The 27685-nt window shown below is 44.5% G+C and overlaps 1 protein-coding gene and 1 long non-coding RNA gene across 4 annotated transcripts; one reads left to right on the top strand and one right to left on the bottom strand.

Moving 5' to 3' along the window:
• Positions 1-1201: 1201 nt before the first annotated feature.
• On the bottom strand, positions 1202-23828 carry LOC136794052 (uncharacterized). 2 transcript variants are annotated; one of them, XR_010840255.1, is made up of 3 exons: positions 23270-23828; positions 21590-21639; positions 1202-1469 (listed from the first exon to the last, which is right to left on the bottom strand). It is a non-coding gene; the product is annotated as an uncharacterized lncRNA (long non-coding RNA). The 2 variants fall into 2 exon arrangements; XR_010840256.1 differs by lacking the exon at positions 1202-1469 and adding an exon at positions 17397-17683.
• LOC136794051 (protein diaphanous homolog 1-like) lies at positions 7972-25868 on the top strand. Of its 2 annotated transcripts, XM_067031802.1 has the most exons (11): positions 7972-8152; positions 12313-12407; positions 12733-12834; positions 13052-13291; positions 13424-13553; positions 14285-14410; positions 15060-15223; positions 15356-15491; positions 17572-17658; positions 22226-22272; positions 23947-25868. In XM_067031802.1, the coding sequence occupies exons 1-11, from the start codon at positions 8008-8010 to the stop codon at positions 23983-23985; spliced, it is 1311 nt and encodes a 436-aa protein (XP_066887903.1). In that variant the 5' UTR covers positions 7972-8007; the 3' UTR covers positions 23986-25868. The 2 variants fall into 2 exon arrangements, with proteins under 2 accessions (XP_066887903.1, XP_066887902.1); XM_067031801.1 differs by lacking the exon at positions 22226-22272.
• Positions 25869-27685: the final 1817 nt, after the last annotated feature.

Genomic DNA, 27685 nt, shown 5'->3' with positions numbered 1-27685 from the left:
TTCTTCTTTCATTATCACTCTTAGAGTTACTATAGCTTTATACTAATATATTTTATTGGCCTTGAAGATACAGTGTGTTTAGTCAGGTTTATTGAGGCATAATTTGCATACAGTAAGATTTACCCTTTTTTTGTGTACATTTCTGTGAATTTTGACAAATGTATACAGCCATGTAAAGATAGAGAACATTTTCATCACTCTTAAAGTTTCCTCCTCCCCATTTGTCCATCCCCTCTCCTCACCACTAGGCCCTGGCAGGGGCTGATGTGTTTTCTTGTCCCTACAGTTTTTGTCTTTTTTGGAATGTCATATAAATGGAATCATACACTGAGGAGTCTTTGAAGTCTGGATTCTTTCACCAAGCATCATGTGTTTGAGATCTGTCCATGTTGTTTGCATGCGTGGTCATTCCTTTTTATTGCTGAGTAGTATTTCCTTATGTCCATTCACTGGCTGATGGACATTTGGGTTGAATCCAGTTTTTGGCATTTATGAATAAAGCCAATAGAAACATTTGCATACAAGATATTGTCTGGACATACATGTTTTTCTTTTTCTTGGACAGATACCTAGGAATGGGATTGTTGGGTCATATGTTACAATAAATGTTTGTTTAACTGTATAAGAAACTGCCAAACTGTTTTCACTTTACTTTCCAAAGTGGCTGTACCATTTTTTTCATTTCCACCATCAGTGTATGAGAGTTGCAGGTGCTTTGCATCCTCACCAGCACTTAGTATTATCAGTTTTGTTTTTCCATTTTAGTGATTCTAGTGGGTTGGGCATTATAGTTTTAATTCCTAATTAATTTAATTCTTAGTTCATATTCCTAATGACTTAATGATGTTGAGCATCCTTCTCTGTGCTTACCATCTGTGTATCTTCTCTGGTGAACTGTCCAAATGTCTTTTGCCTGTATTAAAAAATTGGGTTGTTTGTTTTCTTATGGTTGACTCATGAGACTTTTTTTGTATGTTCTGAACGCTAGTCCTTTATCAAAAATGTGTTTTGCAGGCATTTTCTCCCAGTGTGTGGCTTGTCTTTTTATTTCTTAACAGTGTCTCTGAAGAATAAAACTTTAAAATTTTTATAGAGTCCACTTTATCAATTTTTTTCTTTTATGTTTTGTGTTATCTCCTATTGCCATGAACAAATTACCACAAACTTAGCAGTTTAAAACAACATAGATTTATTATCTCACAGTTTGCATGGGTCTGGAATCCAAGTTAGCTAGATCCTCTGCTCATGGTCACACCAAACTGAAGTCAAGGTTCTGGCTGGGCTGCATTGCCTTCTGGAGCTCAGTGTCCTTTGCCATGTTCATGTGGTATCTGGCTGAATCCAGTTCCTTATAATTGTAGGACACAGGTTCTTCTTTTCTGGCTGGTCATCAGCCAGTGGCTGTTCTCAGCTCCTGGAGGCTGCCCACCATTTCCTGCCACATGGCCTTCTCCACAACATGGAGGTTGCTTCAAGAAAAACGAGAGCATCTGCTTCAGTTTCAAATCTCTCTGACTTCTCTTGTCTCTGAGCTCTAAACCCTTGTTTCAAAGGGCTCACCAGGGGCTTCCCTGGTGGCACAGTGGTTGGGAGTCCGCCTGCCAATGCAGGGGACACGGGTTCGTGCCCTGGTCTGGGAGGATCCCACATGCCACAGAGCAGCTGGGCCCATGAGCCATGGCTGCTGAGCCTGCACGTCCGGAGCCTGTGCTCCGCAACTGGAGAGGCCACAACAGTGAGAGGCCTGCATAATGCAAAAAAAAAAAAAAAAAAAAAAACGGGGTGGGGGGCTCACCAGAATAAGTCAAGCCCACTCACATTCAAGGGAAAGGATTATACAGGGTATGTGCACCAGGAGGGAAACTCCTAGTTTCCTAAAACTCCAAGAAAATCCCAGGATGCCAACTTAGGATTCTTCCTACCACATGGTTTGTACTTTTTTATCTCTGAGAGATTTTTGCCCACTCCAAAGTGGTGAAAGTTTTTCTGATGTCTTTTTTTTTTTCTTTTTGGCTGTGCTGCACAGCTTCTGAGAGCTTAGTTCCCTGACTAGGGATTGAACCTGGGCCATGGCAGTGAAAGTACCAAGTCCTAACCATTGGACCACCAGGGAATTCCATATGATTTCTTTTAGAAGGTTAATAGTTTTAGGGTTTCTATCTAGACCTGTGGTTCATTGTATGCATGTATGTATTTATTTATGTATTAAGATAAATTCACCCTTAATGTGTACAATTCCATGGTCTTTTGTTTATCACAAAGTGGTGCAGCCACTGAATTAATTCTAGAACATTATCAAAAGAAACCCTCAGTTCATTAGCAGTCACTCTCCACTTCTTTTTCCCCCAACTTGGCAACCACTGATCTACTTTCTGTCTCTGAATTTGCCTGTCCTAGATGTTTTGTATCAGTGTACTCATACAATATGTACACTTTTTTTTTTTTTTTGGCTGTACGTGGGCCTCTCACTGTTGTGGCCTCTCCTTGCGGAGCACAGGCTCTGGATGCACAGGCTCAGCAGCCATGGCTCACAGGCCTAGCCTCTCCGCGGCACGTGGGATCTTCCCGGACTAGGGCACAAACCCATGTCCCCTGCATCGGCAGGCAGGCAGACTCTCAACCACTGCGCCACTAGGGAAGCCCAATATGTACACTTTTGTGTCTGACTTTTTCACTAATCATGATGTTTGCAAGGTTCACCTGTGTTTTAGCATGTATTAGCACTTCATTCCTTATTATGGCCGAATACTACTCTACTGTATAGATATACCACATTTTGTCTTTCCATTTGTCAGTTGGTGGACATTGGGTTGTTTCTATGTTTTGTCTATTATGAATAATGCTGCTGTGAATATTCTCTTTTTCTTTTTTTTTTTTTTGTGGTACGCAGGCCTCTCACCCTTGTAGCCCCTCCCGTTGCGGAGCACAGGCTCCGGACGCGCAGGCTCATGGACCTAGCTGCTCCGTGGCATGTGGGATCTTCCCGGACCGGGGCACGAACCCATGTCCCCTGCATTGGCAGGGGGACTCTCAACCACTGTGCCACCAGGGAAACACTCTTTTTCTTTTTTAACTGAACTGTTTGAGATAAAGTACCAACATCATGGCCCTTTACCCCTAAGTTCTTCTGCATGCCTTTCCCAAGTATAAGGACTTTCTTTTTCGCAACTACAGTGTAATTATCACATTTAGGAAATTTATCATTGATATAATACTGCTATCTAGTATACAAACCATGTTCAGATTTCACTGATTTAATTAGTGATTTTAAATATCTTAAACAGATGTTTAAAAATTACAGATTTTTTTATTAAGGTGAAATTACTTAACATAAAATTAACCATTTAAAGTGGATAATTTGGTGGCATTCATAAAATGAAGTAGAAAGTATTTCTTCCTTTTTTATTTTTTGGAGGAGATTGACATTAATTTTTCTTGAAATGTTTGGTAGAATTCTCTAGTGAAACCTTTTGGCCAGGAGATTTTCTGTTCAGGAGACTTTTAGTTATGAATTCAGTTTTTTAAAAGATTTCAGTAGTACTCAAATTATCTGTTTCATCTTGGTTGAGTTTCAGTAGTTTGTGGGTTTTGAGGAATTGTTCCATTTTTTGGTAAATTGTTCAGTTTATGAGTACTAAGTTGTTTGTATTATCCCTTTGTTATCCTTTTGATGGCTGTAGGACCTAAAGTGATATTGTTTCATTCCTGATGTTGGAGAGATAGGTCTTCTCTCTCTTTATCTTTGTCAGTCTTTCTAGAGGTGTATCTATTTTATTAATTTATTTTTTAAACCAGCTTTTTGTGTCGTTGATTTTTTTTCCTGTTGTTTTCATTGTTACTGATTTCTGTTCTTTTATATTTCCTTCCTTCTGCTTGCTTTGGGTTTATTTTTTTTTTCTTCTTTTTCTACTTTGTTGAAGTAGGAAATTAGATTACTGATTTGAGCTCTTCTTTTCTAATATAAACTTAGCACTGTCAGTTTCCCTCTCAGCATTGCTTCAGCTATGCCCCATATATTTTGATATGTTGTACTTTCATTTTCATTCATTTCTAATGTAGTTTTAAATTTATTGTGAGATTTCCTCTTTGACCCACAAATTATTTAGAAGTGGTTCTTTACTTTCCAAGTGTTTGGATGTTTTCCTGTTACCTTTCTGTTATTGATTTATAGTTTGATTCCATTATGGTCAGAGAACATGCTCTATGATTTTAATCCTTTAAATTTGTTGAGGTTTGTTTTATGGCCCAGGTGGATATTTTTCTTGGTGGATATTCAGTGAGCACTTAAAAAAAATTTATTCTGCTGTTGTTGGGTGAAGTATTCTATATATGTATATATCAATTAGACCCTGTTGATTGATTTTACTGTTCACTTCTATATCCTTGTTGATTTTTTGTATAGAGTTCCACCCATTATTGAGATAGGGTATTAATGCCTTGAAGTATTACTGTGGCTTGGCTATGCTGGTTTCCTCATTTCATCTCTATCAGTTTTTGTTTCTTATATTTAAGGCTCTGTTTTTTGGTACATACACATTTAGAATTGTTATGTCTTCCTGGTGGATTGATCCTTTAATCATCATGTAATGTCCCTCTTTGTCTCCAGCTATTTTCTTTGCTCTAAAGTTTACTCACTGGATAGAATATAGCCACTCTACTTTTTTTTTAAATTAATGTTTACACAGTATATCTGTTTTCAGCCTTTTACATTCAGCCTTTGTATTTGAAGAAAGTTTCTTACAGATAGCATATTGTTGGGTCTTTTGTTCATTCACTCTGCCATGTTTTGTGTAGGTCTCAGCCTACTAATGCTGTTGCCTGGGAATGCCTGGGGGCACTCACCTGGGCCAGTGTTGTGGCTGGACCAGCCCTTGTGGTTCTTATTAGGATTGCAAGGTGCACCTCAGCAACAAGCATCAGAGAACAAGCAAGGTTTTATTGCTCACAGGTCCTGACATGACATGTCTCAGGCCACACATTGAGGTCACAGGAAGAGAGATGGGTAGGGGGCTGCGGGTCATCCCTGGGCTTCTTCCTTTATTGGGGTTGAGGGTGAGGTGCATAGGGTTTCATGGGTTCACTCTTTATTGGTGAATTTAAAACATGAGAGTGGGAATTAAAGTGCACAAAAGGAAAAGCAGGGTCACTCAAATGATCAGTTATGTAGGTCACCCACGGCTTTCTAAAAGGGGAACTGCATGGATGGTGGCCTGGTTCTTTATCTAGTTGTGTAGCTGGCAAAATGTTTATTCAAGATGGATGTCTTTGAAGTGGATGCCTCAGCAATCAAAAGTTTATTATCAGGTATTATATTACAATTAAAAAAACTGTCAGGTACTTACACTACAGCCAATCTCAGTTAATTGGTATATTTAGACCGTTTATATTAAAGGTAACTACTGATATTTTAGGGCTTAAGTCTGCCACTGTGTTATTCGTTTTCTGTATGCTTCCTCCTTTTCTCTTTTCTTACTTTTCTGTGTTTTTTGAATATTTTTTATTCCATTTTAATTTGTTTATAACGCCTGAGTATGTTTGCTTAGATGTTGCTCTAGGTATTACATTATACACACATAACTTTTCCCAGTCTAATGATATTAGTGTTTTACCAGTCCACATGAAGTGTAGAAACTGTATTTCCATATGGGTCCCTTTACCTTCCCCAATTTTTAAATATAATAGTATTTCCTCCACATGGGGCTACTCCATTTTGGTGAAACTGGAAGCCCATATGCTTGTCTTTTATCTGTCATCTTTACTGAATTATTCATTAGTAGTTCTTCATTACTTCTAGTAGTTGTCTTGAATTCTACATATAGTTATATCTTCCACAGAAATGACATTTTCATCCCTTTCTTTCTTGTATTTATACTTTTCATTTATTTTTATCTTATTGCCAGGCAAAAAGTTGAATCTGTTTTTTCTATTTTTCAACATCAGCAGTGACTCTATCTTTTCACTTTATCTGTATAAAATGAGAGATTTACTTGTACTTTGCCCCTCTGCTTCTAAGGTTTTGTGATACAGTCTGGATGTTTTAAGTCTAAATTTTTATCTGACTACCCATGGTTTTCATTTTTTAATATGATCTGTCTTTAGGGCCTCTCTGACTTCAGCACCAGCTCTCCCCCTCATTCCATCTACTCCACCAATAATGACCTTTTTGCTTTTCCTTTAGCACATCAGGGCCTGCTTCTGTCTCAGGCCTTTGCATTTGTTGTTTTCTCTGCCTCAATTGCTTTGCTTTCTCACCTTCTAAAAGGTCTTTACTGTCATGTCACATTCTCACTAAGACCTTCCCTGGTCCTCCCACTAAAGTTATAATCCGTCCCCTCATCAAACCTCCAGTTCTCTTCCCTACTTGGTTTTCTTTTCATAGCACTTAATGACCATCTAATGTACTATTGTATCTATTAGCTGGTTTATTGTCTATTTCTCTTTATTAGAATATAAGTTCCATGAAGGCAGGAGTTTTTCTCTATTTCTCTGTTTTATATTTTGTTTTATTCCTGGTACCCAGAACAGAGCCTGGCACATGCAGGTACTCAATAAGTCTTTATTTAAATAACTCATCTTCATCTATTTAGTATTTTCCTTCTTCAAGTTAGAACTCTCAGGCCAAAGGATGTTTTTTTATTAATAGTTCTTTGTACCTTTTGCCATATAACTTCCTTTTTTGTTCGCTTTCTTATTTATTTATACCAGGTAATACTTTTCATATGGTTTAAAATTCAACCAGTATAACAGGGTTTGTGTTGAATAGTATTCCTCCCTCTCGTCCATAGTCAAGCACCCTATTCCTCTCCTCAAAAGCAACTAGCTTTGTCACTTTCTTGATACTTCTTAAAGAGATAGTCCCATAAGGCTTTCTGAAAAGTTGACAAAATATTTTACAATTGTCTGTCCAGAACAGTTCCTGTTTCTCTTTCTATCTGCTGCTGAATCCTTCTCAGGAGGCAGTGTAAATCATTTCTGGGAGACTGTTACTGTCATGCTAGGTGCTGAGGGAGTGATATAGTGAAGAATTATTTTGCCCATGCTCTTGAAGTTCAAAATCCAAATGGGGTGGGAAGGTATCCAGACTTAAAAAGTAACACAGGATTTAGAAAGATCAAGGTGATATATATGAAATGTCATGAACATTGAATTATTAATTGTTGAATGAAATCTAAGTAACAAATACCATGAAAATTAGTTCATCAAAGCAGAGAGTGACTACATTTATCAGAGAAGAATACATTGGTTTTGGATAATCTGAGAAGAGTGTAGAAGGAAAGTATATTATACCTTCTGTGTGTGTACCAACATGATATTTATATACTAGGAATATATTTTTATGCCATGAGATTTTTCAAAGAGGAATAACAAAGTCCTTCTCTTGTAGAGGAGAGATTATATGTGCTTATGACAAAGTCAGTGAGAGGACTTGCTATAAAAAAGGATCACATTCAGTGGGGATTCAGAGAGAGATCATAACCATTTGGGGAAATCAAGAAAATGTTTATAGGGAATTCATGATCAAGACAGAGCTTGAAAGATAAGTAATAATAAGCACAAAAGGATAACACAGTGGAAGACTCTAGTACAGGGGTTGGCAAACCCTTAGGCTGACCACCTGTTTTTGTAAGTAAAGTTTCATTGGAACATAGTCATGCTCATTGGTTTATGTATTGTCTGTGACAGCTTTCACGCTGTAGTGGCAGAGTTGAACAGTTGAGACAGACCACATAGTCTGCAAAGCCTAAAATATTTACTATTTGGTCCTTTACAGAAAGAAAGTTTGCTGTTCCCTACAAGTAGATAGGCTATGGGTGGGAAAGTATTATTGCTAACTATTAAAGAAATGAAAATGATATATTTATTATAGCTGGAGGGGGAAGTCAGTAATAGAAGGGTGGGTGGCTAAAGAGGAGGTTACCCTTGAAGGAATTTAATAGGAAGACCATTACTAACAGAGAGGAAGTGAAGAGTATCTCTAGGCTGGGACAGTAGTTCATTTAGGCATAAATGTGGTTTGTCCTTAATCATACTTTTCTAATCTTTCCCTTGCTAGCCAAGAAGGATCAGGAAGGTGGAGAAGAAAAGAAATCTGTGCAAAAGAAAAAAGTGAAAGAGTTAAAGGTGTTGGATTCAAAGACAGCCCAGAATCTCTGTGAGTAGCTCTGTGATCTCAGCAATTTGAAATATGAAGGAGTTTTTCTAAGAGCTTAATTCTGGTGGATCCAGGGTCCCTTGATATGAAACTTCCATTTGTTAGTTCCTGCTGTATGCCTGGCATTGCATAGTAAATACCTGATATCTAATCCCTTCAATAGCATTGCAAGATTGTTAGCATCTAGTTTTACGGCAAGAAAATAAAGGCTAATAGGACTTTTAGGAATTTGCCTAGTCACATAGCGGGTACGAGGCAGGTCTGGGAGTTGAACCTCATATTTTCTTATTTCAAAGCCCTTACTGTTTCCATTGCATCCACAGAAAATCTAACACAAATGTTCTAGCCACTGCACATTTCCTTCTTTCTCATTTTCTTTTAAGTATTTCCTTTAAAGGTGGGCACTGGCTTGACTTCCATTAAATCTAAAGTAACTTTGTGGTTTAGAATAAATAATGTAAATCCTGTACTTCTCAGAGTAGGATCAGTAACTTCAAAGAGTTCTGTTCTGAACTTGCTACCTATACTTATAACTCTGATTGGTGGCAAATTTCAGATCAGAAACTCCTCTGCAGAGTTGATATGATATAGGTAGTATTTAATGATCAGGATGAATGTTCATTTTTTTGTTCATTTCAACTGTTGATATCCCTACTTTATGTTGCATAATGAAGATTTAAATATTTGTTCAACAAATATTTGAGGGTCTGCCAATGTTTCAGGCTCTATTAGGCAAATACTAGGTGTGTGTTCCAGAGATGAAAGGGTATGTATTCCATAAAACCCACTCATGATCCAGTGACATGGCTGTTGTCCCCATTTTACCAAGTGAGAAAACTAAAGTTCAGATGTTATGACTTGGCCAAGATCACACAAGTAATGAGGACACATACCCACAAGTAAAGTCTGTGATATAATGAGAACAGTAAGCCTTTATATTATTCTTGACTATATAATCTTAGATCATTGGCAACAGATATGACTAAATAGTGTCTGTAGGTAAGTCCTTTTATGGACATTAAAGTGATGTGAGATAGTTGCTCTTCTCAATAGCAACATTAAAATGAGCAGTTGTTATTTTAGAAAATGATAAAAGACTGTGGGGTAGTACATTGTTATTTCCAGTTGAATGATATCAATATGGGAAACAGAATTTAGGAAGAGAATTGAGATTAGGAAGGTCTAGGTGTTATTTAGTGATTCAATGATTATTAAGTGCCTCTTATATGGTGAGGATGCAAAACTAAGTAAGGTAGTCCCTATTCTCATGAGCCATATGTCTGGTAGAGCTGGAAAAGTAAATAATGGTTATAGCACAAGTTGGTAAATGCTATGATGGAGGTGTGCTAGGAAGCTTATGAGAGCACTGGGCAAGGGGGCATCTCAATCGAGTGGGAGGAGTATTGGAGAGAGCTCAGTCATTCTAAATGAAGTACTGCTTAAAACTATTTACAACAAACTAAATGAAGGGTGAGGGCTGGCTTGTTTCAGGCAGAGGGGTCAGCATGTGTGAAGGCACAGAGGCACGTGTGCGGTTCAAGAACAGCAAGTAGTTGAGTACAGCTGAGTAAAGGCCATATGTGGGGGAGTGGTGGTTGAAGAAGCTTTCAAGAAATAGACATAGAGGCTAGATCATAAAGAAGTCCTATAGGCTTAGGCTAAGAAGTATGTATTTTATCCTGAAAACTGTGAAAATTATTGGAGGGATTTTAATCAGGAAAGTGAGTGATACAACCCTGTGTAATTTGGGGGAGGGCTACTTCAGCAGTGATTATGAGGCTGGATTGCTAGGGTAGGGGAAGACTCTAGGCAGAGAGATGTGTTACGTTATGGCTTTAAACTAGGCGAGAGGTGATCAAGGCCTGAAACTAAGTTGTAAAAATGAATAGGAAGGCAGAAGATATTAAGAAGATAGAATTAATGGAACTTAGTGATTGATAGAGGGGATAAAGGAGATGTTTTCTTGGGTTAAGATCACTCTATAGAGAGTGATACCACTTATTGAAATAGGAAAATCCAGCAGGAGTAGATCTATCTTTTGTGGGAGAAATGGTGGACATGAGTGAGAGATGGCAGAGTGGTAGGTAGGAATGATTGATTTAATTTTAGGATAGAATTTAAGGTTCCTGTGGGAATCCTCCAACAGAATGGGTGTATTAGCCATTTGGGTATAGAAATAAGGAGGAATGTCTGGCTGGAGATAAGAATTTAAGAGATAGTATATGAGTCATAGTTGAAGCCAATAATGTGCTTTGAAGGTCATTAATGTTTGGGGGAGCAAGTAACAAAAAGGGGAGCCCTCAAAGGAGGCTGGAAAGGAACAGCAAAAAAAATATCCTGACATAGTCTAAGAAGTAGGAGTAGTAGTCAAGTAAAATCAGGACAGGACAAGTGTCTTTTGGATCTGGCATTAGGAAAGTCAGTGACCTAGGCAAGAATAATTTTAGTATAGCATAAGTGTTAAGAACAGAAGCTCTGGAATCCGTTTGTATTTAAATCCTGGCTCCAACCCTTACTAGCGGCGTGACCTTGGATGGGTAGCTTAACTTCTTTAAGTATGTTTCCTTTTCTGTCAAATGTGGTTAATAATACAAACTTATACATTATTATAAATAGGGTTAAATGAGATCATATATGTAGATTGTGTTTAAGATACTAGGTCTTACATGGAGTATACACTCAACAAATGATTGTCATCTTTTCACTGACTTTGTGGGGACAGAAGAATTAATGAGAATGTGGAAGCAAGAATAGACTGTTATATTTTTAGAATGTTATAAAGTGAAGGAAAGAAGGAAGTTGATAATTAAGAATGTTGAATCAGGGAGGATTTTTTTTTTTTAAGATAGGAAAAACTTGAACGTGTATATTGTTGTCCCTCGGTATCTGTGGGGGATAGGTTCCAGGACCCCCCTCGTGTACCGAAATCCATGGGTGCTCAAGTCCTTTATATAAAATGGTGTAGTATTGTTGGCCCTCTGTATCCACAGATGCGGAAGGCCCACTGTATATGCTGAAGGAAAAAGTCCTTAGGGCTACCTGTTCTATTGAAACACGAAAAAGGATGAGTATATGGATATAGTTCTGCTAAGCTTACAGAAGTGTCGGCACAAGTTTTCTTCTAGATGATTCCAAAATAGCCCTTACTCGAGCCTTTTCTAGTCTGGTTCCAACTGAGGGCCCCCAGTGCTCAGTTTATAAGTGGCATGAGAGAAAGTTTAGCAAGTAGTTTGACTGATGGCTTCAATTTTTCTCAGTAAAAAAGCAGCAAGGCCTTTTTAGAACAAAGTGGGGGAAGTGGCAGGACATTTGGGAGAATGGGGATATTTTATATGGAGGACCTGCCAAGAGAGCCAGGAGAGCATGGACTAGGGACACACAGAAGGACTCCCCACCATCACCGGCACCACTTCAGATTCGTAGAATCTGATCTGCAGTGTTCATCAGCCCAGGTGTAAGAGGAGAGATATGAGGTGGCTGGGTTAACTAAGGACTGGAAGGAGAAGGAAACAAGAGAATAAGAATAGTAGTAATAATAGAGTGGGAGTGAAAGGGTAGACTACAGGGTCTAGGTTAAACAGAGAAAGCAAAGTAGAACTGAGACATTCAGAGAAAATGGAATGGTCATCTCTCTCGTGGGAAAGAGAGAGCACACAAGAGAGCGCTCTGATGAGGTTGAAGAGTTAATTTAGGGATTAGTAAGTGAGAGAGCTGAAAGGATGGAAGTGTTTGTTGGGGAATGGGATGTGGCAATTTAAGAATCAGAGCATTTCAAGGTAGTGGCAGCTTTGAGGATGAAGTCAAGGGAGTGAGGAACTAAAATAGAACAGGGTGAACATTTTTGATGTATATGGATAGATCAAAGACTTCCTGTGCGAGCAAAGACAAGGTGTTCGTAGAATGTGGTGCTTGGAGCAGTGCGGCTGGCGTGTGACATAAATGTGGGGATTTGTGGGAGGGAAAGCTGGGAGGTGGGAACCTTAAACACTGGGCTCAGAAACTTGGATCTTAACTATACAGGCAGTGGGGAGCTGGTGGAGGTTTCTGATCATGACTTTAGAGAGCACTCCTAGGAAAGTTGTCCAGCGTAGGTTTGTAGGGTGGGCTGGAAGGGGGAAGAGACTGAGAAGAACATGTCTTTATATCTCATTTCCTGGCAGCAATCTTTTTGGGTTCCTTCCGCATGCCCTATCAAGAGATTAAGAATGTCATACTGGAGGTGAATGAGGCTGTTCTGACTGAGTCTATGATCCAGGTAAGGAGCAAGGTCATTCTGGAGCTGGCTCTTTGCATTGCTATACACTAGCTCTGTCTCCTCTCTGCCTAGACGATGAGGACTCTGTAAGCATCATTGACGTAAAGAATGCTGGCTTTATATAAGCTTCCATCTCTCTGGTGATCAGGTTATTTCTGGTATATTTTTCAAAAGTCCTGCCATCTCACTAGCTGCCTCCCCCACCTCCCCCAACCCCAGCCCATGTCTCCTTCTTAGTGGTCCTTGGGCAGAGTGAGGGACTGACAGGATGCTCAAGTTGTTAGCTCATCCCCCTCAAACTTAGACAGTCCCTTCTGTCTTGCAGAATCTCATTAAGCAGATGCCAGAGCCAGAGCAGTTAAAAATGCTTTCTGAACTGAAGGACGAATATGATGATCTGGCTGAGTCAGAGCAGTTCGGCGTGGTGGTGAGTGAGGCCTGTGGCACAGACTCTTCTCTGACGCCCTCCTCCCCAAGAGCATCCGGGGCACTTGCTCCTGGCCTCTTGTCTAATTTGAACCCATCTTTCTCTCTTTCTCCTCCCTACTCTGGAACTCAGATTCTGCCATAGGAGGCATAAGCCTGTATCTTCTTCCTTTCCTCCCTCTCTGTTGGTTATAATGGAACTGCTTGTCTCTCCCCAGATGGGCGCTGTGCCCCGTCTGCGGCCTCGCCTCAATGCCATCCTCTTCAAGCTGCAGTTCAGTGAGCAAGTGGAGAATATCAAGCCAGAGATCGTTTCTGTCACTGCCGCATGTGAGGAGTTGCGAAAGAGTGAGAACTTCTCTAGCCTCCTGGAGATTACCTTGCTTGTTGGAAACTATATGAATGCTGGTTCCAGGAATGCTGGTGCTTTTGGCTTCAGTATCAGCTTCCTCTGTAAGGTGAGCCAGGGGGTTAGAGCAGGACGATGGAAGGGAAGGCTGTGGCCTCTAGGAGCCCAGCGTGGCAAACTGCTGTCGGCCTGAGGTGATTGTGGGCGTGTCTGGACTCACCATTTCTCCTCTTCTCCCAAGCTTCGAGACACCAAGTCCACAGATCAGAAGATGACGTTGTTGCACTTCTTGGCTGAGTTGTGTGAGAATAACTATCCCGAGGTCCTCAAGTTTCCAGATGAGCTTGCCCACGTGGAGAAAGCCAGCCGAGGTGAGGCAGATTGGGGTGAAGCTAGAAGGTGGTTCCAAGCCCTAGAAATCTTGGCATGGCGTAGGGAAAGAAGATTCAGTCTAGATTTTAGATCATTTTCAGTTCAGACAATTTTAAGGAACGTGAAAGAGCATAGGCATGATGTCTAAGCCCCAGGGAGGAGTATTGGGCAGAAGAAAGGTCTCCATGTACAGAAGTGGGAAGCACTCTTTCCCTTCTTAGGGAAGCACCAGACACCAAAAAACAACTAGAAGAAAGGCAGGTATTTTTAGTTTAAGTCAGCAGTTTTTCTCATTCAGAAAGTATAGACTGGATTAGCAAAAACCAGGCCTCACCGTCCTGGGAGTAGGCAAAGAAAAAGCGCCACTCAGTAGAAATGGGAACAGATTTCTGCCCACCCTCTATATTTCTGTGTAATGTCTCCTTCCTCCCAAACCCTGTTCTCTAAGATAAATGAGACCAAGATCCCGGGGGATTTCATAGATTCTTGTTAAATGAAGCCTCTCTTCTCTTCTTAGTATTGTACAGCTTATGGAGGCTGGAGGTTTAATCATCAAGTAATTTATAGTTTTACTGAAAAGCTGTGTGAAACAATTAGAGAGTATGTAAGAAGACTAAAATAATTAAGTACCAGCTGGATGTACAGACTGGAGCAGTGCCCTGAAGAACAGAATAGGGTATTGAGACTGGAGGTAGTAAGCTCTTGCTGTCTGTTTTTGTGTCTACTTTAGTTTCTGCTGAAAACTTGCAAAAGAACCTAGATCAGATGAAAAAACAAATTTCTGATGTGGAGCGTGATATTCAGAATTTTCCTGCTGCCACAGATGAGAAAGACAAGTTCGTTGAAAAAATGACCATATCCTTTCCTGAAAGGAGGGAGTTGCCCCCTAGGAAAAAAAAGAACTTCCCGTTGGGGGACAACAGGATAGATATGATGGTATACAATTTTTCCTTAAAAAATTGTTTTTCATTAAAAAATGTTTTTTCATTAAATGCATAGTTCTTGACAGCATTCTCATTGTTGTGGTTTGCATCAAACCATGCAGATAAAGTAAAAGTCTCCCTTGAGACCTTGCCCTCTGCCCCATCTCCCCACCTGCCAGACACACACACCCCATACTACACACATACATATTCCCTTCTCCCTCCCCTTCCCAAGGATAACCACTGCCGCTGGACTTCTCTCTGATTTGTACCCTAATGAATTTATTTCAGTAAAAATTGCACTGTGTTTCTTTAGCATTTAATATGTTTGGCCCTGTTTCCATGGCAGTATATGCAGAACAGTCTCTTTTTAAACTGCCACTTCCCATTCTTTAGGAATACCATAGTTTATGGTTTACCATTTCCCTGTTTTGGATGTTTAGATTGCTTCTGGGTTTTGCTAATATGAACAGCGCTGTGTTGCGCATCCTTGTGCATGCCAGTACGCATCTGTGAGTCATCCTCAGGGCTAGAGAAGTGGGTCTGCTTCCTGGTGTTGGCTCTTTACTCTGTGGCTGCACAGCTTTGTGAAGGAAGCACAGGAACAGTATAACAAGCTGCGGATGATGCACTCTAACATGGAGACGCTCTATAAGGAGCTGGGCGAGTACTTCCTCTTTGACCCCAAGAAGGTGTCCGTAGAAGAATTCTTCATGGATCTGCACAACTTTAAGAATATGTTTGTGGTAAGCAGGGTATACCTGCCGACTGAAGCTTTCGTGGACCTTTCTCACTTTCCAGTGGGTTCATGTTGGTTGGTTGTGGGTGTGTACATGTGTGAGTGCATACATGCCCATGTGTTCATTTTTCCCCCACAGCAAGCAGTCAAGGAGAACCAGAAGCGGCGGGAGACAGAGGAGAAGATGCGGCGAGCAAAACTGGCCAAGGAGAAGGCAGAGAAGGAGCGGCTGGAGAAGCAGCAGAAGAGAGAGCAGCTCATAGACATGAATGCTGGTAAGAAGTGAAGGCAAAGGGCCGATGGGTTGAGACAGGAACATTTGGAAGGCTTCTCTGTCTAGAGTCTAGAGGCCAGAGAACAGCTTATGTCTGAGCTCAACTCCTGGCAAATGATTTTTGTCAGCCTTCTTCCTCCACGATCCTGATGCTGGACTTTAACCCCGATCCGTTACTTGCACGTTCCAGCGCTCGACTCTGTTTTTTCCCTCCTTTGCTGGTTCTGCATTGTCTCATCTCCCCAGTGATTAAGTATTGCTGTAACATGTACTCTTGCCTTCTGCCTGTCCAAAAATTCCCCCGTCTGGTTTTCATACCCTCTAGTACATCTTTTGTTCTTTTTCCCAAACTGTTTTCCTGGCTCTGCTCCTGTCTTTTAATGGCTTGCCTTCTCTTTCTGCTTATTTCACCAAGTATTGTGTCCCCAGTACCTCAGCACAGTTGTACACACCTATCAGACTGTAAATGGGTTGAACTTCTGGAAAGGGGGCAGGGGAGCTGGCCACCCTCTTCTTTCTTGCAGAATCTCTATTTCACTCTCAGAAGCATGTCTTTGTTGAAACATATGGCCTCAATTACTGGCCCTCTGTTTCCTGTTTCTACTTCTTTCCTGCTGCCGACTCCCTGCCCTTCTCTGGCTGCTCTCTCTGTGGGCAGCGGAAATCCAGCATCCACTGCACACAGCCCTGAGCTGGTGCCACCCTTCTTGAACCTGAGGGGCTACGAGCCATCTAAGTAAAGAGGTTCTCTGGGCTGCTGGGTCTGGCAAGAATCCATGCTTTGCCGAGCACGGGAGGCGAGGGCTGCTCTGACACTCCTGCTCCTGGGGACTTCCCTTTGTGGCACGAACAGGGACCTGAAGCAGCAGAACTGCCTGCATTTCTGTCTTTTCTTTATACTTTTTTGGGAAGTTCCCCTGCACTTTACTCCAGTTGTATATGTAATGCCATTAAAAAGGCCCACCCCAAGTATCCTTCACCTTCCCCCATTCTCCCCAGGCCTCTAGGCTTTGTCCCCAGTTACTGTTTAGGACGTAATAGGGAAAGGTGGAGTCCAGCTGATCTGTGGGACAGTTGTCAGGCAGCGCAGGGGACCCTGACCTGGTCCATGTCCCCAAGGGCAAGCACATGAGGTTCGAATGTAGGTCAGCTGCACTGGTGGTGTTTGGCCAGCAGGCGGCACTGGGAGCAGTGAGCCCAGCCTTGTGGCTGGCAGTCTACCGGCTCCTAGGGATTTCACAGTTTCAGATTTCACCACCCTGAGCTGTTGCCATGGAAATGGAGTGGGCTGGAATAAGGATTCTACATTAACTCTTTGTATTCCAACCAGAAGCTCCTCTTAGATGCAGAGCTGACTTCTGGAAGATGCAGCCACTGGGGGCAGTACTTAAGTGAAATACACTCTTGATCAGTGGTCTCTCATCTTTCCTCAGCCCTGCTCTGAAACTGGAACCAGGCCTTCCATGAGAGGTTTATGTAAATTGGAGTGAAACACTTCAGGATAAATAGAGAGTGATAGGGCTTCCCTGGTGGTGCAGTGGTTGAGAGTCTGCCTGCCGATGCAGGGGACGCGGGTTCATACCCCTGTCCGGGAGGATCCCACGTGCCACGGAGCAGCTGGGCCCGTGAGCCATGGCCGCTGAGCCTGCGCGTCCAGAGCCTGTGCTCCACAAGAGGAGAGGACACAGCAGTGAGAGGCCCGCATACCGCAAAAAAAAAAAAAAAGTGATATAGTTAATGTCATAATCCTGGTCTCCGTACTCATCCCAGTCTTGCAGTCAGGCAGGTCTACACTTCTCTGTGCTAGTTCTGATGTGGGTGGGAAGGAAGGAGGGCACTGCAGGAAAATTATCCAAGGTTTAAAGTGGTTGATAACCAGTGACACCTTTTGTTTTAACCATTTTCAAACAGACACAAGTAAACATGGCCTGTGAGACTTGAGGTTGAGCCCTCTGTGTGCTCTGAGCCCCGAGAAACTCTGGGCGAGGGCAAGCAATGCAGTAGCAGTGCATTTTTTGTGGGGCTCAACACAAGTGCTACTCGGGCTGAAGAGCTTACATCTCCGTCTTTGTTCATGACAGAGGGCGATGAGACAGGTGTGATGGACAGTCTTCTGGAAGCCCTGCAGTCAGGCGCAGCATTCCGGCGGAAGAGAGGACCCCGTCAGGGTAAGTCAGCAAATTGGAGCCCAGCCTGTGTGTTGAAGGAAGGCAGTGAGGCCTCTCTGCTCCTGGTCCTGTTTGTCTTGGGCTAACGAGCAGGTAATGATGTTCTGAGGGTTTAGAAACTTCCCCACAATAGTCCCTGCATCTAGAGTGGATTACCTAGTCCTCTTCCAACCATGTTAGAAAGTACTGACTTGGAGAACTAGGACTTGAGGGACTGACAACAGATACATTTGATTATTCTTGTGTCTCTCCTCATTCTTGAAGCAGAAACATAGAATAAACAAACCACTGTGCAGGGCACAGAGATTTGAGTAGGCGTTTGTGTATATGAACAAAAAAATTGATGTAAATTCAAAACTGTACACTAGATGTAGGAATACAGAGAAAATAAGTCAAGAGTCCTTACTCTCAGCTTCACAAGCAGAAGAGAGAGAGAGAATAATATAAAGTATAGAATCCTACAGAGAGAAGGCTAGGCATCATTCTCCCCAGATGTAAGAATGTAGAGGAGCATCTCAACCGAAGGATCGTGCTATGTCTGAAAGCCGCCTTTTTCTTGGGTGTAATTGGCCTCCACTGCACTTGCCTACCCCATTTACTCCCCCGCAGCCTCCTCTCCCGACCTTCAGAAGATTTAAGTGGATTATGTTGAGCCAGAGCCTCTAAGAATTATTATGGGGATAGGAGGACAAACGATCCAGGCATTAGTATGGGGAAGGATCAACAGTTAAATTGCCTTTGAGGGAAGTATATAGTGGCCAAGAGACTGGTCCAGAAGAAGGTGTGGCCAAAGCTACTCCTCATGACCTGCACCACTGAGTCTGCTGAAGGCCCTTTGGGGCTAGGCATGATGGCTTCTTTCCTAGGTTGAAGGGTGGGCGTTACAGAAAAGGCAACATTAAGAGTTTGTACTTCTGAGGTGGTTTAAACTATGTTCCCTATCCCCTGGCTGATGCATTCTGTAGGCCTGTGTGATAGGAGCTTCACTTCAAGGTTATTGTACAGATGAGTTGTGTGCTTTGCTTTGGACACTGCTTAGCTATTAACAGTGGTATCTGTAGGACCTATAGTACCCGTCATAGCCTGTAAAGGTGACCTTACGATCAAGGGTATGGAGCATGTTAGCCCACACAGAGTCAGTGTCCTGGCCCAAACGTTGTAGATCACTGTGAGTTTCTCTGTGAATGGCTGACTGCCTGTTTCTGCCAATACTCTGAATACCCAGAAGGAAATTCCCTCTGAGGGCTCTTCTGTAGGACTTCAGAACCTGCCCTAAACAGAAGAATCCCTCATTACAACTCTTACCTATTTTCTGACATCCTCTGAGTACAGGCTTTCTGGAGGTGAGGAGAGGTGAGTGTGATGGACTTAGGTCTTCCTGGGATAGCGTGTTTAGTCGTACAGATCTAGGTTTGGGCAGAGTATGAAGCTAATGGTATTTTTGGTGTGTTTAGTCTTCAGAGATTCTTGTGACATTGTTTCCTCCCCACCATATAAGGTGATGTGGCCTGACATTAAGCGTTTCTAGGTAAACAAAAATACATTGTCTCTCCCTATTTTCCTCTATCCTCTCAGCTAAGTGCCAGTCTTCACTGGACTTTGGTGGGGAATTCCCTTTTAAGCTTCTTCCTGTGGAACTAAACCAGAATCCCAGATGCTTCCTGGACACAGGCAGCCAGACATCAGTGGCTTCCCTCTACTGGAAGGCCCCATTCGTCACTTCTTCCCAAGTGAGAAACCAGGACTTACAGGCTGAGGAAGCAGGGATTTTGTTAGAACCTAACTTTTCAGCAGAGGACCTGAATCAGTCAAAGTACTGTTTCCCAGTGCAAGAAGGACTAGGAGGAGACTTAGACTAGGAGATTTTGAAGCAAAAAGAAGGTGAAAATGAGAACTACGTACTTTTAAAACTGGATCCATCCTGTATCCTTATCTTTCTGGGCTCTGGGGTCACTAAACACACCGAACATATCTGGGAGAATCAGGGGAGACATTTCTAGTTACCCTGGTAACCCCTGTAGACGTTGGTACATTCATTTCCGAGAAAGTGACATGGCCTTCCATTAAACATAAACAGAAGGCCAGGCATCACAGTAGAGTGCAAAGAGCATAGGACTAGGTAGGCATCAGAAGACCCCATATCAAATCCAACTGATGCTGTCTAGATTACCTGAGACAAGTTTCTGGGACTCAATTTCTTCACGTCTAAAATGAGAGTTGGGCTAGAATGGTCTCCAGGACCCTTTACAGCTTTAGTATTTTTTTTTTTGTACAGTGATGGTAGGATTAAGAGGAGAAGGAAAGAAAGAGGCTGGACCCAGAAGGCCACACTGTAAAACTATAACAGTTTCCCTCACTGGCTACTGGACTTAGCTGGTCCACCCAGTGCTTGGCTGTCTCTGTTCCTGCTGACTGACTGATTTGAGCTAAAAACCGAAGCACTATCATGCAGGTCTGCCTCACAGCCCTCCTCTGTCCCAGAAAGGCAGCTGTCCATATTGAAAGACACAGCCTTTGCCCTGGGATTTAAAGGAATGTTTAAAAAACATCTTCTGGTCTCTGGAGACCTGAGGGAGTGGCCAGTATACAAAGACCCATTGAGGGGTTGGAAGAGGAGCATTACTATCAGGGCTGGTTCATTAAAAGTGACATGTAAACTGCTGTGATCTGCAGGGTGTGGGAGAACAATGCTTTGAGTGTCAAGGGGAAGAATCCATGGGATTGTATTACAGCTACTATTTCAGGCTGATGATTGAGTCAGCTTGTGGTTTTAATGACTCAACTTTATCTCCATGTCTGAATTGTGGCTTCTTATATACAGGCCATCTGCTCACTGGGATAAAAGTCAAGGAAAGAAAGAAATTCATCTCCCTCTCCCTTTCCTTCCCTCTGCCACTTCCCAGCTTCCCGCTAAGCTCTCCCTACAGTGATAGAACGTTACAGTTGGGACCAGCGCTAAAGACCTCCAATGATTAGCATCTCACCTCGTAGGTAACAGGACTTGAGACCCAGATAAGGTCTTGCCAAGATATACAGAACTGGCTAATGATAGAGCCAGAACTGTAACCCACTGTTGTGAATCCAAGTCCAGGAATATTTCCACTAAGCCTATGTGAGGAGCAGGAGATGACAGCAAGCCCTCTGTGTAGGCCAGAAATATTGTTTCATACCTTCCGGCAAGGAGAGCCCTGGACATGGTGAAATTGCTTCAGGGAGTTTTCCAGTGACCACCTGTCTAGAGAGGTTAAGAGTAGTATATCCTCTACCACCACCACTATTTCTCCCTCCACTTTTGTAAAAATAGGACAGGAATTATAATTAGGAGTGTTGTAGACAATAATGAGTTCTTCAGGATGGTAATGATTGCCCCATCTGTCCTAGTTTCCTCTTCCCTAAGGAAGCTTATTAACAAGAGTACTTCCTCCTTAGTAGTAGTTCCTAGCCTCTGTGTTATAAATATCTTTTTTCCAAATCATTAACCTTTTTCCAATTCATCTATACTAGTGTTATATTTCACTGGTGTTTTTATGTAGCTCACCCCTAACTTCTAGAAATCTGGCCTCAGAGAGCTTTGGCCAATGTCTCAGGATTGTTCCCTTTTCCCCACAGTCTGTGGGACTACTAGGAATTAATAATCCTCCCTGGTCCCATAGAGTCAAAATATGTATCTGCTTCTATGGCTACTTTTCAATCGTCTTAACAAGTACCCAAGTTAGGGAAAGGCTGGGAGAGGTTGTCTTCTGGATAGTCAAGCTGTTCAGTATAACAGTGGCCCTGAAGCCACAGTGGCAGCGAGGATTCCTCGACTCTGTTCCCAGTTCCAACAAGAGTTTTTCTCTTTTCTGATTCTGACCTTAGGCCACATCACGTCCATGCCTAGTATACCTACCTTCTAGGCTTAAAAGGGAAATTTTGGTCTTTCCTGACTTACCATCCGCTCAGTTTTTATGAAATCCGCAATGCATCAGAAGCTTTTTGAATCTAGGAAAATATAGAGACGTGCTTGGTTAGGTACAACTGGTATCTTCTTAATTTTAGAGGAAGAAACCAAAGAGAGAAACAGCTGAAGATACTTCACACTTGTACTTTGACTTTTCCCATGTTGTCCAAGATAGGTGTTCCTGAAGACCCAGTGTTCCTTTTCCCTGGGTCCAGAGTCAGAAATTATTTTAACATTTACTTACCCCTTGAGTCAAACACACACAAATATAGTTGGAGTATTTTCTCAGCTGCCCGTGACTGAATTCAAAGGAGCAGCAAAGTGATAATCAAGCCACTGCCTTTTCTGGACATGACAAGTAGGGTCCTAGAGAAGGGAGTATTCCAAAAAAAGAGCAGAAACTCAGCAGGTCTGAGGAAGATTTTGCTGGAGACGGGAGACCATCCTAGTCGCACTCCTACGGGCCCCTCTCCTCCCCCGTCTGTCGCTGAGGCATCATTACATGTTCATAATCCGAGGAGTAGTTTGTGTGAAACCCTGGAGTCTTGGTCACACACCTTCCCCTGTAACCAGATGAGCCCTGTGCCTGCCAGCCAGGGTCTTCACTAGTCTTTCTCCTCTTGGTAGACAATCCTTTGCGTCCCTGGGAGGAGGAGGAGGAGACCTGTAAATTGGTAACCTGTGGGCGTGCTGTGTGCTCCCAGCTGACCCGCGGGTAGCCTCTGCCGTGCGAACACAGTGGCTCTGGGTCATGTTTCTGCAGAGGCTGACAGCCCTGGTGAAGACCTGGGCCCTCTGACCCTGTTTGGCTTCCGTCCCACCTAGAGCTTTTTGCTGGTCTCAAGAAGGCAAAGTGGACACTTTGTTCACTGACTCTTCTGGACCTCTTCCTTCCTGCTCGTGCCCTGCCACTGCCCTGTCCTGCATTTAGGAGTGCTGGCCTTCTTTCCTCTGTCTCTGCTTCTTTAAGGTTTAGGCACTGCTTTCTCCACCCAGCTTTCCCATGACCCAGCAAGCTGTTTTGTTTTTTGTTTTTTAACTGGATATAAATCACATACCTAAAATTTACGCTTCTAAAGTATACAATTTAGTGTTTTTTAGCATATTCACAAGGTTGTGCAACCAGCACCACTAATTCCAGAACATTTCATGACCCCCAAAAGAAACCCCATACCCATTCTCCCTGCACCTAGGCCCTGGCAACCACAAACCTACTTTCTGTCTCTGGATTTGCCCATTCTAGAGATTTTACAGAAATGGAATTATAGCATCTGTGGCCTTTGTGTCCGGCTTCTTTCACCCCTGTCAGGCAGCTCTTTGGGACCTGCAGTCTCTCTGTGCTACTTGCATGGGAAGAGGCAGACAGCATGAGATGGGCATGGTCCCAAGGAACGGCTTTCTTGTTGAGGATACTGGGACCATAAATGTGGATTCCATGAATGAATATGAGAGTCTTGGGGATGACGCCTAGGAGTTAGGACAGAGACTCATGGATTGGTTTTTCTCTTCCTATTTAGGGTAGCAACTGAAGCTTCACTATCCCTTAGCCAGTTGGGCTAAGATTTCTTTGTAGGGTTCGTCCTGGCCATCCTTGACCCCAGCTCTGCCTTCCCTGACATACTTTTCACTACCCCTCCCCCTACACACACCCCCCACACACATATTGCACACCTTGTAGAGCCCTTGGCATTTGGATCATCACTGCTGCCCTTGAAGAGGTGGAAAAGAGCTCAGTGTGTGGGCGCGGCGAGAGAGAAGGGAGGGTTGGTGGAAGCCCGGCGAGTGTGGCATCATGTGACGTCAGTGCAGGGCTGCTGCTCCTCTTTGCTGGAGTCCCTCTGGCTGCCTGCTAAAGGCCTTGCTCTGCTTGGGACAACCCTGCCCAGGGCTGAACGAAAGTAATTTTGGCCTAGGAGCTTCCTGAGAACTGCCAAGAAAACACAAATAATACTGTTTACTAAGCCCGAGTCTGTTTACTTCCAACAACCCTCTGATGAGAAAACAGGTTTTGAGTACTTCTCTCTCATTACATTACACTGCTGATACTTGAACTCCGTTGTGTCTGTCTAGCTGTATTCAAACTTTTTACTACTTTTCACACGGGAACTCAAGAGCTTGCTCTCCTGCCTGTACCGTACTCTCATATTCCCTGCTTGGCCCCCTCCCCACCGCAAAGGTATCTTCCTTGTGTTCCTGGCTTTCTTCCCCTCCTTCTTCAAAAGAAGGGCCTCTGAACTGGACAGGGCCACCACGTGTGCATGGCTTCTGGCCGAGTATCTGCCGTAGAGATCGATAGGGATTCGAAACTGGCCTTCCATGGACAAGATCTCTCATGTCTTCTCTTGCAGGCAACAGGAAGGTTGGGTGTGCAGCCTTATCCCAGCTAGAATCAGTGCTGACCAGGGACGATGCCATGACCTGTGTTCCTGCCAAGACGTCCAAGAAGAGTGAGGAAGTCCCCACCATCCTTGAGGAGGCCAAGGAGTTGCTCGGCCGTGCAAGCTAAGCCAGGTCCTGGGGCCATGGCAGCTCCTCAGTGGAGCTCCACACTGTCCCTGCCCTGCAGCATGTGCCTGAAGGGTCACAGAGATATTCCTCTGCGGTGGCCACTCCCATCACCTTGACCCCATCTTTGTCTCCAGCCTGCTGCTCTCTGTACATCACACACAGCTTCAGCTGCCTGGAGGCCAGAAGGAGAGGGCAGTGTGGGGAGGCCTGAGGCCAACCCAGCCAGCTCTGGCTCTCTTATTACCAAAGCAGGCTGTGTTTGCTGCCTTAACCCCAAGTGTCTCCTCCGTCCTCCGTGGCCTCATCTCAGACAAGGCCCCACCTGCTTTCTCAGCCCCTACCTTTCCTGTGGGCTTTTGCTGGGTTTGTGCTTTTCTTTTGTGTTTTCTCTGGCCCTGAGAACAGCATGGGCTGATGAACCTTTGGGCTCTGTCCCTCCTTTCATTGCTGTCACCACCCCCCCACCCCCGCTGCTCTTCCTGCCCCTGGCTCTTGTTATTACTAGGGGTGTGGCATTGGGAGATGCTTCCAAGGAAGTGGGGAGCAAATCCCCCTTATCCCACTTTTTGGGAAAGGCTTCCCAAAACAAAAAGAACCTGGACCACTTTTATCTGTTCTCCTGTGGCCTAGGCCAGAGCCTAGGGCAGGCAAGCATTGCATAGGTGGGACCTGCCCCCAGCCTGCTGCCATGCTCTGTGCCCTGGCCTCTCTGGACCCTCTGCACCAGCCCTAGGCTACTGAGCCACAGGCCCTTCTCACGCCCTCCCTAGAGCTTTGGTGCATCTCATCCCAACACCTTATCCTCTGTCTCCAGGGAAATGGGAGGTGGAGCCTCCTGGCTGAGAAATTGTTTTGCAAAAGGATCTATTTTTATATGAATTTTTTTTTTTTTAAGGAAAATAACTCTTCCTTCCTCCTTTCCCCTCCATAATGTAAGAGGCTTTGATGGCAGGTTCCAGAGTCCCTGGGATTTCTCCCCACAAGCCTCAATTCTGAACAAGCCCCTGGACTTCCACCTCAGCCCTCAAGCCTCTGGGCCCTTGAGGCCAGTGCAGACTCTCTCTCCCAGCATCTGACTCCGGGGCAAGGGGAAGCTCTTCTCTTGTCGAGCTGGACCAGGCCTAAGAGTAGTGGGAGCTCTGAAACGACAGAGTTTTTATAAATTTAATATATTTATCAAGCCAAATGTGCAGATGCTAACTGGCCACTCTGGAGCAGTGCGCACAGGCTGTGCCCCACCCTGCTCTCTTCTCTGCAGTGGGCAGGCCAGACTCTTTGGCGGTTCCAGCCACAGGAAGCTCAGATTCTCCGGTCAAGGTGACACTTTGCCCTCCTGTGCTCCTTTCAGCTTCCCACCCCTGGGAGAGAGAGAATGGCACTGGTAGGGCCTGGCACTAAAAGTACAGTAGAGCAAGGGGGAGCTTAGGAGACCCTAAGGGTGCCTGCAGGGAGGCCTTGAGGCCCGGAAGGAAGGTTCTGGTTGTTAGAGCCTGTGTGTGAAGGGGCAACAGCAGCTCCTTTGAGCTATTTCTGGGAGGACCGTGGTGTGGGGGCCTGCTGCTCCCCTAGGTCCCCTCCTCCCTGCTGACATCTGGGGCTTTGACCCTTTCTTTTTTAATCTACTTTTGCTAAGATGCATTTAATAATAATAAAAAAGGGACAAAATGCAAACCTGTTCCCCTCACCTCTTGGGCTTCTGGGATGTCATCACCTCCAGTTTGTTGGGTTTGTTTCCAACTGTTAATAAAGCATTGAAACAGTACTGCCTTACAGCTTCCTTTGTGAATTTCTGAACTGTCTTCACTCTCATCCAGGCTTCTCCACTCTTGTCCTGCCTCAAGCCCGATTGACCTGACAAAAAATCATCAAAAGGGTGCCAGCACCTTCATGTGCCAGACACTACGGTTGGGCGCAGGGCTAGAACTGATTCATACGTAGTGGCTTCTGTCCCGCCATTTGCCCTCTGTAAAGGAGTAGGGCCCCAGTTCAGCCCCCCTACCCTTCCACATTGCTGCCTCTTGGCTTGGAACCCTTTTGTTGGATTCAGTTCTGGGACCGCACCTCCCCATGACCCCAGACTTCACATGCAGTTTCCTGGCAGTACCTGTGCCTCTTTTGCTAAGGGAAACCTATGACTGCCATTCTGCCATTCTCCCGTATTCCCCTCCCACGCTCACTTTTGGTGTCCACAGACTACATTCCAGGCTAGGGCTTACCCTGGGGTGGAAACTTGAGCCTACCCAGCAGAGGTCAAAAGACAGAGGTCATGCTCCAGGTGACTTGATGCTCACAGAGCCAGACTTGTTTGGGCACACTGTGACCTGCACAAAGAAATCTTACAAACCAGGTCCAGAACAGAAAGGGAAGGGCTTGGAGAGGAACCACAAACCCATTTGGGCAGGCTCTGGAACTGGAAATAAAAGCCTCTTAAGTAGCCCTGGAGCCTGGGCAGCTGCCTCCCTAGTATGGCTGGGGATGTGGAGGTGGGTTCCCTGCCTCCTTCTTCCCTACCCCCAGAGGCCACGCATTTCTGGCTTAGAGCTGTATAGGCACACATACCAATTAGGGGACCGACCAACCACAGCTGCTCACGTGCTTTGCCAGTCTCCTGCCGTGCCTGGAATAGAACCCAGGCAACCAGCACCCCGCCCTCTGCAGCCTGGCTCTCAGAAACAAAACCCTGCTTCCATCTCAGCAGCCACGCACACCACCCTTCCTCCCACGCAAGAAAGCCTCCCCCAGACGCTTACCTAGTTGGAAGGCTTGGTTTCCATGACAACAGACTTCAGAAGCTGGCAGACCGCTTGACCGGCTCTGGGAGAGTACACAGGACACCCAGAGACAGCCACCCCAACCCTGCGGTTGGGTATGCCCTTGCCCTCACCGACCCCCCTGAAAACCCCAATGGGTCTGTCTTTATGTCCTTCCGCCCCTTCCTCCCACTCTGTTGCCTGCAGCTTCTTTGGCGGCAGCAACCTCGAATCCCTCCCTGCTTCCAGGAGGCTTGAGGAGGCGGGAGACGGGCTAGGCGAGAAGTGAATGGAAAGGACGGAGAGGGAGAGAGGAAGGAGGGAGGGCATCTGCGCCTGCGGGCAATCTTATGTCCGCCATACCCTTTCTGTCCCCTTGACACCGCCCGCCACCCCCCTCCCCACCCGCATTTCCAGCCCCCTGGGAGGGAGGGTGGGGGAGGTGATGGTTGTGGAGGAGGACTGGCAGAGGAGAGTCCACCCTCCTCCCGCGAAGCCTGGCAGGGCGCTCGGGGTGGTCATTTTAGCACGGAAGGGGCGGAACTCAGGAAACGTCCACGGCCCCCTCTCCAGCTCTATTTGCCAGCCCGCGCCGCCCCCTCGCCCGGGTCTCCTCTTCTGCCTGGAGACAGCAGCGAACAGACAACTGAACCCGCGGCCGCACGCTGCCACGTCGCGCTCAGAAATCACCTCCCCCACAGCGGACCCGCAAGCCGATTACACACACGGGGTACAGATCCACAAGCACCATTACGGTCAACGCACACCATTATATATGCACGACGGTGTTGCCGCATTTAACAATTATACACAGATTCTCGGGCAATGA

Source organism: Kogia breviceps, chromosome 4, assembly GCF_026419965.1.
Source record: "Kogia breviceps isolate mKogBre1 chromosome 4, mKogBre1 haplotype 1, whole genome shotgun sequence".
In the NCBI taxonomy this organism is placed as follows: domain Eukaryota; kingdom Metazoa; phylum Chordata; class Mammalia; order Artiodactyla; family Physeteridae; genus Kogia; species Kogia breviceps.
The sequence above is the reverse complement of the archived record's forward strand: the minus strand, read 5'-3'. Positions and strand labels throughout refer to the sequence as shown.